The 14,643-nt window shown below is 36.1% G+C and overlaps 1 protein-coding gene across 1 annotated transcript; it reads right to left on the bottom strand.

The window, feature by feature from the left end:
- Positions 1-13,476: 13,476 nt before the first annotated feature.
- LOC114728496 (uncharacterized) lies at positions 13,477-14,199 on the bottom strand. The gene has a single exon (XM_028915413.1). The coding sequence runs from the start codon at positions 14,197-14,199 to the stop codon at positions 13,477-13,479; it is 723 nt and encodes a 240-aa protein (XP_028771246.1).
- Positions 14,200-14,643: the final 444 nt, after the last annotated feature.

Raw genomic sequence — 14,643 nt, 5'->3', positions numbered from 1 at the left:
TAAAAAAGAGACATTCCCTTTAATTTGTAATTAAGTGTTAGTCAATTTTAATTTATTGACTAACATTTAATGATTTTATTATTTCAATATTTGAATTAAGAAATTAGAATTGAGCTTAACAACTATGTTTATTGACTCTGTAGAACAATGGATCATAGTCGGATGAAAGCTAAGAGAATTAGCAAAGAATATGAGGATGGGGTTGAAAGGTTTCTTGAGTTTAATCAGAGAAATACCTCTAGTAAAGAGATGGATTGTACTATTATCCTTGTGTCAAATGTTTAAACAATAGTCGACTGAGTATTTTTGAGATAAAAGAGCATCTTATCTATGATGGGATAAATTTGAGGTATACAAATTGGATATGGCATGATGAAATTAGAAAGACTACACTGTCTACAAAGGAAAAGGTTGTGAATGAAGACTTTGGTGATAGAATTTCAGATATGTTTTATGATATAAGGTCTGAATCCTCTACTCAGTTCTCTCCCACTTTTGAAACTTTATGTAGTGATACAGAGACGCCTTTATACCCAGGGAACAAAGATGATTACACAAATTTGACAACCGTGTTGAAATTGATGAACTTGAAGGCAAGAAATGGTTAGACCAATGCTAGTTTCATGGAATTGCTTGAACTGCTGAGTAATATTCTTTCAAAAGGGAATTCACTTCCGAAATGACTGTATGAGACAAAGAAAATTTTATGTCCGATGGGTTTGGAATATGAGAAGATACATGCGTGTCTTAATGACTGTATATTATTCAGAAATGAGTATGAAGAGTTGAATAAGTGCCATAAATGTGGAACTTCAAGATACAAAGTTAAGAAAGATGATGGTGATTATAATGAGATGACCAAAGGTTCTCCTTTGAAGGTTCTATGGTATCTTCCAATAATACCATGATTTAAGCATCTATTTGCTAATGCCACAAATGCAAAGAACTTGAGATGGCATTTCAACTCCTCAATGAAAAACAATAGATTAACAATTTCCTCAATTTGGTGGCGAGCCATGAAACCTTTGGCTAGGGCTTTGTACGGACGGAATTAACCCATATGGTAGTCTTAGTAGCACACACAGTGCTTGGCCAGTGCTCCTTGTAATTTACAACTTGCCTCCTTGGTTATGTATGAAAAGAAAGTATATCATGCTATCTTTGATGATCTCAGGGCCAAAACAGCCGAAATATGATATCGATGTGTATTTGGCATCTTTGATTGAGGATATGAGGAAATTATGGGAAGAAGGTGTTGATGTGTTTGTTGCATATAAACAAGAGACCTTCAATTTATGTGCCATGATCTTCACCATGATAAATGACTTTCCGGCATATGGAGATTTGTTAGGATACAGTGTTAAGGGGCATAAAGCATGTCTAATATACGAAGAAGGCACCCACTATATGCAACTTAAACATGGCAGGAAGACGATATACCTTGGTCACAGAAGTTTTCTTAGTCGGTATCACCCTTACTGTAGATTGAAAAAGGCATTTAACAGCTCACAAGAATATGAAATGGCTCCAGGACCATTAACTGGAGAAGAAGTTTATCAGCGAGTGGAGGGAATTAACATGATCTTTGATAAAAAGAAAAAGAAGACTACTGGTGAGAGGAATATATGAAAAAAAAAAAAAAAGATCTATCTTTTTTTATCTTCCATATTGGCTAAGTCTTGATGTGAGGCATCATCTAGATGTGATGCATGTGGAGAAGAATGTGTGTGAGAGCCTTGTTGGTACACTTTTACATATAAGTGGAAAGACTAAGGTTGGAATCAATGCAAGATGAGATTTAGTCGAAATTGGAATAAGAAAAGTCCTCCACCCATAAGAAAGAGATTGTAAGAGGGCTTATTTACATCCAATTGCGCACACATTATCAAAAGAAGAGGAAAGAAGTTTTTGTGGTTTTGTCAATAGTATTAAGGTGCCACAAGGTTATTCTTCTAATTTGAGTAAACTTGTTTCAATGCAAGATTTGAAGACAACAGAAATGAAGTCTCATGATTGTCATGCGTTGATGCAACAATTGTTTCCATTTGCTATTCGAGGCATTATGAAAACCGATGTGAGAAATACTATTACAAGACTTTGTATGTTTTTTAGTGCCATTTGCAGCAAAGTCATTAATCCTGCTGAGTTTGATGAATTAGAAAATGAAGGTTATGTGATCCTCTCCCAATTAGAAATGCATTTTTTCTATCATTTTTTGATATTATGATCCACTTGATAGCTCATCTTGTGCGAGAGATAAGACTTTATGGCCTTGTGTGTTTAAGATGGATGTGCCCTTTTGAGAGATACATAAAAATCCTAAAAAGGTACTCTAAGAATCCTTATCGGCCTGAGGCATTAATTAGAGATATGTAGCTGAGGACGTAGTTGAGTTTTGTAACGCATATCTTGATAGGGTAAAGGCAGTTGGTCTTCCTCAATCTCGACATGATTAGGGGAGAAGCAAGGGAATACAGGGTGTCATAGTGAGGTCTATGTCAAGAGAAGTTGTAATGCAGGCACATCTATACATTTTAGACAACACGGATGAAGTTTTGCCTTACTTGAATGCTCACAAGAATATGCTGAAGAACTTGAATCCAAGAAAGAACAATATGCAACTGATCAATGAACAAAATAAGTCATTTGCAGAATGGTTCAAGCAAGAAGTGTTAAAGGATGGCAATCATTCTGAGACAATACAGAGGCTAGCTACAGGGCCTTCTTTCAAGGTTTTGTGTTGAGGCGGATATGACATAAATAGTTATTCTTTTCACACAAAAACCCAAGATGATAAGAGTACCATGCAGAACAGTAGGGTGATGGCAGCAGCGAAAGCTATGCATTTTGCTAGTTCTAAAGATAGAAACCCAACGTTGGCAACAATGTCCTATTATAGAATAACAAAAGAGATATGGGAGGTTAGTTATACTAAGTTTAAAGTTCCCATCTTCAAATGTAAGTGGGTTAATAGTAATGCTGTGCAAGTGGCTGAAGAATTTAGATTTGTTTTGGTCGATCTTGAGAGGTTTCGACATGTAAACAAGCCATTTATTTTGGCAAGTCAAGCAAAACAAGTGTTTTTCATTTCCTATCTAGCCAAAAAGAAATTGTCTATCATGCTTTGAGGTAAGAGGCGAGGAGTCGGTGGAGATGATAGTGACCTAGAGTTTAATCTTGATGAAACCCCGCCTTTCACAGCTACTCGACCTAAAACAGTTGAATTAGATTTGGTAGATGATGACTATGCTGTTAGAGATGATCATTGTGAAGGAATTTGGGAGGATAATCGTTGTAAGGCTTCAATAAATTATTTGATTTTTTTTAAATATACTTAATAATGTTTTATATTAACTTAATATTTCTTATTCTTACGTTTATTAATTCGTTGTTCTTTGAACAGGAGATGGACAGATCTAGTCAATAGGGTTCTGGTGACGACAGCTCTTTTACTAGCCATAGAAAGGGTAGAGGGCTAACCCATATGAGGCATCTGGCTTTAAGTGATAAGACCACACAGTCTATGAGGATTACAGTGGAGTTTGATGATAATTTGAAGCCTATAGGAAAGATTGGGGCTCAATTTACTAGTTATGTGGGTTATGTTGCACACAGTAAGATTGGGATTGACATTCCTAGCTGGAAGAAGGTGGATTAAGATTTGAAGCAAAACATTTGGGAGGATATCTTGGTACATTATGAACTGTTTTCTCTACTTGTTTCAATTAGAATTACTTATTTACTTTGTAACTCTATGCTATTGTATTGCAGCTGACATTTGATATTCCTGCCACTGAGCAAATGAAAGACCGTCTATTTAAGCAACGTGATGAACGGTGGAGGGATTTTAAAGCCACGCTTACAAAACATTATATTTGTGGAAAGAGAAAGGGTGAGCATCCTAAGGAACGATACCCGTTTATTAGCGACGAGGCATGGGAGAGTTTTGTGAAGCAATGTGAAGACCCTGCATTTCAGGTTTGGTTTCTTCAAACTTAGTTTTTAATCAGGCCATATTTTATTTAACTAAACTAACTTTGTTGAATTTGTTTCATTGTCATAGGCATTGAGTCAGAAGAATAAAAAAATATCTAAGCAGAATGTGTACCCACATACCATGTCTCGTGCAAGGTATGGTGGGTTGGAAAAAGTATGATGGAGGAGGAGATGAAGAATGCACAGATGGCTGCTGCTTTAGATCCTACTAGCTACATTCCACCTATTGAGCATTCTTCTCACCAAGAAAAATAGAAGATGGTGAGGATTAAAAAAGGTTAATACATTACTCCACAGTCTACTGCTGTTACTAAGAGGATTATAAGTAATATTTAAGAATTGTACTTCAATAATTGCTTTTATCAATTATCTTAAATTGAATTTGTTGCTTTAATGTTATAGGATACACTTGAGGAGCAATTATCCCTAGGTATATTCGTCCCTCAAGGATAGATGGATATCTTGGCTACTGCCATTAGAAAGGCTGACCATCCTGACAACGTCAAAGAAACCCCTAAAGGGATTGGTATTAAACAATTTTTTGGCTCTGCTTCACAAAAAAGCACTAAATCATCCTTCGCTAACATGGTATCTAAAGAGGAGCTCAGTAATAATCAAACAAAGCAACTAACAGTGTCTGACCCTAACCCTGACCCTGACCCTAGCCCTGACCCTGTCGAAGACAATGGAATGCCATGTGCTCTCTATGTGGATTATGAAAATTCACCTGTTCATGCCACTAATGGTTGAGCATTCATGGGCACAGTGATTCACGGCAACAAAATTCCGAGCGATCAAGCAAGGGTGACAGTAGAGAGGGTTGTTCGTGGTCAGGGCGGTACACCGGTGCTCAATCCTACTGATGAGGTTCGACTATTGGCCTAACCTAAAGGACATTTCATTTTATGGCCAAAGAGACTTATTGCAAAGCCAGTGGTGAAGAAGACGGCAGCAAAGAAGGCCACAAAAAGCGCATCATCAAATCCTGTACTCCTGCCTCTTCCTGGTGATGTTGCCCTTATGTATTCCAGTTTGGAGGTTTTTCATTCTGTAGTGCCAAACATGGATAAGCCCGTTACTTTCAAGATGCCAGTGGGAATTGTGGGTTCAGATATAACATACGACTTCACCGTTGACAAGAAGGACCTCGTTCAGTTCCTCAACTTTAAGGAGCTTAATATAGTCTTCATGCAGCTTGCTTATTTGTAAGTTACAATATCATTTTCTTATTTTGTGTTATACTTTATTCATGTCCTAATGTTTCTTATTTGAACAACAGGCATTTTACTCAAATCTGTTATAATGAAGGACTTGAAGGAACATATGGTTTTATGTGTCCTCAAAGGGTGCAGAAAGAGCTCAATACTGTGGAAGCAAGGTCAATCTATATGATGACCGCAATGACTCAGACTAGAAAGCCAATATATTTTGTATCTTACGTGGAAGGATAAGTGTATTATTATATTTGAGATACACAAGTTGTTTGTGGGATTATAATTAACATGGTTTGTATTTTGCAGTTATCATTGGACTCTAATTGTTTGTGCCCCTTTTGATAACAAAGTTTACTAGTTTGATTCTCTCTATGGAAGTCCATCCGAAGAAACCAGAGATGTCATCAACACGTTAGTTTATATTTATATATTTATTATGTGTGAAGTTTATAAAAACATGCTCTAATATCATTTTTTTTATATACTATTGATAGGGCTTTTCATGGTTTCAATGTTGTGGCGATTAAACAAAATAGACAACCACCAACATGGATTCTCCCAAAGGTATGTTGTTTTGAGTTAAATATATACTTTTAAACCTTTTTAGATGAATTAAAGTTAATGTTTATAATCAATAATGTCTAATATTCAATTTTATATTTCATTTTGTTAGTACCGTTATCAACAAAGACATATTGAATGTGAATATTATGTCATCCGCTACATGAATGACATCATTGAGACAGGAGTGACTGAGAAATTAGACGAGGTAAAGATAAGTTACGTTGCATGACATTCTTCAATTCATTTCACATTTTTGATTAAGTTCACTATGTTATTTTTAATTAACAGGTATTTCAAAATGCTACGCCATATCCATGGATGACATCAACTTGATGAGGGATACTTTGTCAACAACATTACTACAAAATGTTGAAACTTTCAAATAGTTAGGTCATTCCCCAAAAAATTCATTGTTAGATATTTTCTCTTGCTTCCCTCCTATCCATGTTCATTATTTCTATTGTACAGACAGAAGTAGTTACTTTTCTTTCAAGATGCTGGTTCTCTTAGTTCCTATACATGTTCTTTGGTCTTAGGTTCCCCTTAGTTCTCTTGGTTCTTTATTTTTGCTTTGTGCCTATATGTTAAAAGAAATTTCAATGCTTGTTGTATATATTAACTAGCTAGTTGATTAATTGTTAATATGGTCTTGTTCTGCGTATTCTGTACTACCTATATGTTTATTTGAAACTATAAACTGCATGGTGGTAAAAAAGAAAATCATGCAAAATATTTTTTTTAAAAAAAAATTTAACGGTGGTTATTCAAATAACCGTCGTTAAAACTCTTTTCTACAATGGTTTTTCCCTTTTCCATGGCGATTATGTAAAAAACCGCAATGGAAAGTTACACTATAACAAAGGTTATATAAAAGACCGCCGTGGAAATCTAACTTTCCAGAGCGGTTTTTTACATAACCGCCATGGAAAATCAATGAACCGCCGTGTTTTGTAAACCTTTCAATGTTGACTGTATCAACTTCGCCTCTAAAACCACTGTGAAAAACCACTAATAACCACCATTAAAAGCTTTTTTTGACAGTGAGGGATTGTTATTGAGTTGAGCTGAATTTGAAAACAAACAAAACAAAATTGCCTTTGTGTTTGCTCCTGTTTCTTAAGTATTGCTACTATAATTGCTCTCTTCTTTACCTTATTGGTTAACTTCTAAATTGCATCACATGATTTGCGAGTGATTCTTGCTTGGGAATTTTGCTGCTAGTTTTCGTGTCCTCCTGTTTTTATTCGCCTTAGTGTTCTGCACTGTTGTATAGGTGATTTGCTGTTTCTCTGTTGCTAGCTTGACTTTTGTAATTTTTGGGCATCTCTTTTAAAATCCCTTTGCACAATGCTTATGAATGTTGCAGGCCTAAGTTTGATTGCATTTGATTTGAGTGATTTCTTTTCTTAGTTGGTTAGCATAGTAGAATGCCTTTGGTGCAGTGTTATTAACCTTGTCTCATAGCTTGATTCTTAAGGAGGAAACATCTTAGAAAAAACCTCGATGGAAGGATTGTTGAGCTGTATATTCTTTCTCATCTTGTGTGATTTTCACCTAGTTTTGGTTGACCTTTAGAACTTGTCTAGATTCTTTTTCAAAGCTGTATTAATACGTCGGTTTGTGAAGATGAGAGGGGCATTCATTTCTAAACCCTTTACCTAAACACAAGCAACTTCATTTAACCTTTGTTCACCCATTTGAGCCTTTACTTTCATCTCACTCATTGCTTTTTAGCAAGTGTTTTGCATGAGTTACATTTGGTTTTTCATTTTGAAAAATACATCATTAATGTCTATATCTTTGCCTTCTTGGGTTTAGATACAAAAAAAAACCAAAAAAAAAAGAAGAAGAAGAAGAAAAAGAGAATACAAAAGAAGAAAAAGAAATAGAAAAAGACAATAAAGAGAAGAAAATGTATAGAAAAAGCCAAAGAAAGAAAGTTATAGAAAAAGAAAATAAGTTGCAATAAAAGAATAAAATTTGAAATAAGGCATTCAATAGCAGTTTGAAGAGCAAGGATTTCTATTCCAAAAGTTTAAAATTTGCACTATGGTGTTCTTTCATGATTGTACTTTAGCTCACTTTGAGTTGATACTTTATTACTCATGTATTTCACTTGTTAGTTCATTTCATTCATTTGGCCATGCTTTCTAACATTACAACCCTCCAGGTCCCCTTGATCATGAGTCTAAGGTATGTTAGTGGTGGAGACATTAGAATCTCTACAAGCTTATGGTAGGTGCTAATCTAGGTGGATTGAGTAAAATTTTTCCCATTTAAGAGATGAGTGAAACACTTGTACCCTATGTGAGCTCTATTATGTTTCTCTTCCTTTATCCTGTTATGTTTCTTGTGTTAATTTATTTGCATTGAAGTATTTTATGATTATTGATTGATTAGTAATAAAGGTAGCTTGAGTTAATTGCACATTCCTTGTTAGTTGATTTTATGTTTGCTTGAATTGAATGTCTCTGTTAGATTCTTCTTTACTGATATTTTGCCCACGAGTGCAAAAGGCTAAATGTGGGGAGTTGACAAACCTATGTTTTTACATGCATTTTTATATATTTTTGGTGGGTTTTTGTTATTATTATTGGTCCTTAATTGCATTATTTGAGTTAATTCATATTAAAGTGCTTTAATTTGAATCAGTGTATAATAGGGGTAAATTTATCATAATTGTGATTGATTGATCTTTAAGGACAATTAATACTATCTTATTCTTGAATTTTGATCGCATGTTTTGAACATTTAAAAATTAAAAAAAAAAGAAAGAAAAGGACAAAAAAAAAAGAAGAAATAATAAATAAATAAATAAAAGAGGGTCAAGCAGTAAAATGCACCGTTTTACCGCCTGCCTTAAAAAAATTAAGAATGATCATCATCCTTATTCGGTGAGAGCTTGACGGCGAACAGGGAGAGAGGACTAGGGGCAAGCAACAGGAAGAGCAGAATGGAGGTGAAGAAGGACCAAAGGATTGCGACGGCATGGCAGAATCTCCCATCATCATTATCGTCTTCTTCTTCTCCTTCGTCTAAAATCAGCAGGGGCAGACAGAGAAGGAGCAGCAAAGAGAGCGAACAGAGGTAGACCAGAGACAGAGCAACGACTCAACGAAGGATCAAGGGACTCGCCGAAAACTGCATACCTTAATTCTCAATCCACTGCCTTCATTACGGCTTCCTTATCTCCCATCAACCGAAGCCCATTCATCATCATCATTGTCTCTTTTATCTTCCTTTGTGCTTTCTGCCATGGCTGTGATTATTTAAGCATAAGTATACGGTGGAGTTTTAGTGATAGAGCTCAACTAAATCCTTCAATTCTCTAGCACAGTGTTTATGACTTGAACTTGGAGTTTCAAAAGGGAGTTTCTGCTCTTCCAATTTTTACTTCTTTCATTGTAATTGTGATTTTTAGGTCTTAGAGTTTATCTTACAATGTTTGAATATGCTGTGATGATTTATATTTATATTGAGATTGGTTGTAGTTGTTGAAATCTTTGATTAGCATTTGATATTATGATATGATTAACTTTAATTCCCTTACATTGTACTTGGTTAGACTATGTTTTGAAATTATGGTGAATATCCAGTGGTTATTCAAGGTGGTTTGGTTATTTGATTAAAAATATTAATTGTTTTTCTTTGATTCTCTTTAGCTAATTGTGCTTAAACAATTTAATTGTGAGTAATTAATATCACGGTAGCTTGGTATTGATTATTCTAATCAAACTGAGTCTAAGGGGGTGGCCCTTAGAGTCTTTTGAATTTAGCTAACTCCCAAATTAATTGAAGTAACGATGGCCTTAATCATTGTGCTAGATGATTGCTTTTCTATTTACTACCATTTGTTAATTCTCTTTGTTTATTTCATTCATATCCATTTTATAAACTAAAAATCTAAAAATTATTTACTCATTTTGCATCCTTTTAAATTTTGCCAATTAGTTAGTTAAAAAGAAAATCAACCCCTTTCCAAGTGAATTCTTTATCTTTTGCATACTTAGTTGCTTAGGATTTTTTTTAGAGGCTCTTTAAAGTGAATACGATGTGGATTGTACACCGTACTGTATTAATTCGGTTAATTTTTGAAGTATACCTAGAGCGACTACCAGTTCGTTCTTCAGACACCCACACAAATAAAACAATTTAATGGTATAGAAAGGCAAGTATATTCTTAACACAACTTAGTAATTTGACGATCAAACAAATACCTAATGACACATCATAGCCATGTTGTCTAAAGAGCCTAAATTCCAGAGCCGTGACATATAAATTGTTGCTCCTCTTTAATCGGTCTTTATTTTTGTAAAAACTTTCTATGTTGCTTATTTCAAGGGCAAAATGATGATCCACTCCAAGTCACTGCAAGATATAAATAAGCTCAAGTTGATCCATATGATTTTCCAATTTCAAGAGCATTGCTCTTGCTTCTTTTTTAAGCCGATCACTTTCTTCTGCGTAATGTAATTAACGTGATGTTCTCAAATTCAGTAATTTAAAAAACACCTGCTCATAATCCCATGTAAGGCCTGTCTAGGATAACATTCAAAACTACTTATAAACACATTTTACATAAGTCGAGACAAAATGTTTTTTACATACTTTCTCACATTTTAGAAATCATAATTAAAAAATTACTTATAAACTATTCTAAATGCGTTATTAGTGTTAGACAAAAAATGTGATTTTGAAATTCAACAAGAAAAAAAACATATATGCCTCTTAGTTAAAAAAATTTACATCCCCTGCCAACTGCTCCCACCAGCGACCCATATCGGACCACCGCCAGGTTAAACTATTTGTATGGAGGCTCTGCTCATGGTCCCTTCTAGTAAAAACTTGTCTAAGAGATCATAATATGCAAGTTGAATTGAATTTTGAACTCTGTATTGCGGGGCTACTCAGAAATCCCTTTGTCACCTTTTTACCCAATACCCGTGGGCTAGAGCTGTATGGTTTGGATCTCCCTTAGGGCTACGGTCTTTGGAGGGGAATTTTGAAGATTTAGAAAGTTGGATTGAAAATAGTTTCCTTTTTTCGTCTATTCTATCTTCATCTCCTTTGCAATGTCTCCCACTAAAAAGGCAGAAAAAAAGCCTCTAAAAAGCCTCTAGAACATACAAAAATCTCATATTTTGTAGTAATGAGTTTTCTTAGTTAACAACTGTATTCCACATTCTGGTTAATTTTGTTTAGTATGTGGTTTTTCTGTAATAAGAAGATTTTTCAGCAAGCTGATGCTTCTTGAAAAAAGGTTGTTGATCATCTCCAAATTAGTCAACTGGTCTAGCGGAGGTAGCATATTATCATCGACATGGGGGAAAAAAAACCATCTATAATGCATGTCACTTTCCTTTAGACTTTGTATAGTCCTCTTCCTTTTGAATGAGCATACATAAAGGGTACAACCATGGAAATAATATAAACTTAATACAAATAGCTCTTTAAACTTATACAACTTCAACTCAATTGGAGGATGGGCAAAGTATATAATAAAGAACTCTATACATAAAAGCATACAAGTACTTCAATTCTCCACCTGCTTTCCTTTGCCTCTTGGAGGAACTTGTGCTAGGTTGGAACACGATAAAAGAAGAGTGAGGTTTCAAACAAAACTCAGTAGCAAAACTCACACATCAAGTGCAAGGTCATTTAAGCATGTATAAGCCATGAAATAGAACAATACCTTACAAATGTTAACTAATTAATACACATGGCCGAGGCACATCTCAAGCAAGGAGTTTAAATACTCAATGGCATAACTCAACTCTAGAATACATGGAAGCTCAAACATGCAAAAACAATTTAAGCACAAATTAACATGTAGGAGTTAAAAAAATTTTAATTGCTATTACGTCTTAATGCGTTTGTTTACTTCTCTTGAATTTGCTTCCTTCTTGGAAATGTACATACATATGGGCACATTACTATCAACTAATATTTATGGATGCATTAGCTCCTCTCCTTTGCTTAAAATCTTTTAAACTTGGCTGTTTAACTTTATTTTTTGGGGGTTTTTATTCATCTTGACTTTAATTACACATGTTAACCCCACTCACTTTCGCATGTAGGATCCATTTTTAAACTCAAATCAGTTAAAGTCCAATCCCTTCTCTATCTTTCCTTCAAGGCTGAATAGTTTGAGAGTTTTGTACAAAAATTATAATTTAATTTTCAGTACTTCCAAACCTGATCTCTTAATATTTAACTACACAATATCTCGTTCTAAACTTATATGAAACACCAAACTTATTAACAAAATACAACTCTAAACCCATTAAGACACCAAGGGTCGATCGAGACATGCGGGAGGGGAAGGAAACCAACTTGAATTTTAATTTTTTTACATTCAATACTTACCTTTTCTTTGGGTAAGGACATTCAATGTCTTTAGGCTTTTCTAGCATTTAATTTTTCATCCCTTCCTTCCCATTGCGCTCCTCTCCATGTAAAGAAAGGACCCGCTGTTTCTAAATCAATGAGGGCATTTCCATGGATCCAATCCCTGAATGCATTACATTTGGCAAAACTTGCACCTGCCCCACCACTCTGCTCACTTAGAGATGCAATATCATTGAAGTCTCCGGTGATTAACCACGGTCCACCTACCTCTCTTGCAATCTGAGACCATTTCCCCCAAAGTTCCTGCCTTCTAACACCTTGCGGGTTGGCATACACAAAGGTACAGTACCAGTATGCATAGTCCTCTTTCCTCAACTTTACATGGATAAATTCATCCTCTATCCAAAGCACTTCCACTCCTAATCCTTCATCATTCCAACAGACCCAAATTCCCCCAGTGTATCCATTAGCTTCTACTTTTTCAGAATGAGAAAACCCCATTCTTTTTACTGCATCTCTTGCTCTTCTCCCACTCACCCTTGTTTCACATAAAACAAACACATCCGGCCTGTAACTTCTTTTTAACTCTTTCACTGCAACGGCACATCTCTCACTGCCTGCTCCTCTACAATTCCACACAATGATCTTAAACATGGATAAAAATGTATAAGAGGATGACCCACGTTCAATCAACCATACACTCCTCGAACTCATTTACCTCAGAACCAGCAGCACCATCATCTTCCAGACCGGTCCCTTGCATTTTTGGCCCTCTATCCACATCATTCGAGAGTGAATTGATTCTTTCAGGATCATGGAAACCATTGTTATCATCAATTTCCATAATCCCTTCCTCTTCTGTACTTTATTCCCCTACTACTTCATGCTGTCCCACTTCCTGTACTCGTAAATGCTCCTGTGTATATCTTTTGATTACAAGTCTGCCTCTCCCCCTTGCTCCATCCTTACATACCCCCTGCTCCCTGTTTCCTGCTGAGAAAACAAAATTTTCCTCATCATTGCTCCCATTCTTTTCTACTGTAGTAACTGCCTTCTGTGCCCCCAAGTTCTTCCCTCGGGTGTCCTTCCGCTTTGTAACAGGCACCATCGCATTGGTTATATCTTTTAGTGGTTGCACAGTATCATCTCCCTCTTCACCCCCCTCCTGCTGCAACACTGTAAATCTTGATCTCCCTCCTAACCTTTCTTCCTTGTTCTGTCCTCTCCTTCCCCATCTAGCTCTCTGTACCACTTTCCAAGGTCTGTTATTTCCTTCATCAATAGCCTGGTTCCCTGTATGCTTGTCCACGGTTTCCGTATCTACTTTCATGCTAGACTCACCTTTCTCCTTGCACTACTCTTTTACATGCCCGAATCTCCCACATCCCATACACATGAACCCCATACTTTCATACTCAATCTGCTTAGTTATCCCCTTAATAGCATATTGAGGAACTAGGGGCTTAGTCAGATCAATTTCAACACATATTCTAGCATACATTCCCCTCGCCCTTAGAGCCGTGCTAGTATCCACCTTCAACACAACCCCAATCGCACTCCCAACGTTCCACAGAAATTTCTTATCATAGTATTTTAGAGAAATACCTGGCAACTGCACCCATAGTGCAATTTTAGTGATCTCCTCCAGCTCTGGTTCAAACTCTGGTGACCACCTCGCCACGCTCAAATAGGAGTCGAATAGGGTCCATGGGCCTCCAGTTAAAGCATCCATATAATCCTCTTTGCTTTGAAATCCTACTAGGAAAAAACCATTCTCCACATCAGAGACCTTCACTCTCCCCCTCTTTCCCCACAGTCGCGGCAAGTTCCTTTTCATTGCAGCGAGTGTAGTCGTTTTTCTGAGCAGTTTCACAACCAAGGTCTGCGCAAACGAGTCGCATAGCCTTTGATGTTCTTCACTTGACAGTAAGAAATTAGGCTTCATCGGATCAGATCTGTCAACCTGAATTCCTCCCTCTTTATCCTGTAAGGACGCGAACCCTGTATCTACACAATCCTCTGACTCCATACCAAACAATAGAGCATTCCCCTCTATCCCTGCCCCTTCTCCCTCCATAACTGAATCCCTATAAGATCTTCTGTTTTCCTCACTTCTGCCTCCAACCTCCCCCTTCGACAGCGATGGAAAATCTTACGAATCAATACTTCCCCTGCCTTCCTTATTTTCTTCCTACTTCTTGCTATCGCATCCCATTCTTCCTCTGTTGTCGTCGACTTCATAGCCGGCGGCCCTCCCAAGGTCGTCGAAAGCATTTTTTGTTTTTCTTTCTCAACCCAAGGAGAGTTGTTGACAACCTAGACAGTGCCTGTTAACAACTCATTTTATAGAATAATATAACCTCTACATAAGATCAAATTATAACTAAATAGTATAGCATAACAATTACATAAAATCAGCTTTAACACTATTTAGTTATAATTTAGTGAATGGAAGTTATGTGATCCTATAAAATAAGTTGTCAAATGATACTACTTAGGTTGTCAATGCCTTCTTATTGGA

This window comes from Neltuma alba, unplaced genomic scaffold (genome assembly GCF_004799145.2).
Source record: "Neltuma alba isolate B1F8T4 unplaced genomic scaffold, ASM479914v2 tig00012536_pilon, whole genome shotgun sequence".
NCBI lineage: Eukaryota > Viridiplantae > Streptophyta > Magnoliopsida > Fabales > Fabaceae > Neltuma > Neltuma alba.
This window is presented reverse-complemented; position numbering and strand designations above follow the sequence as displayed.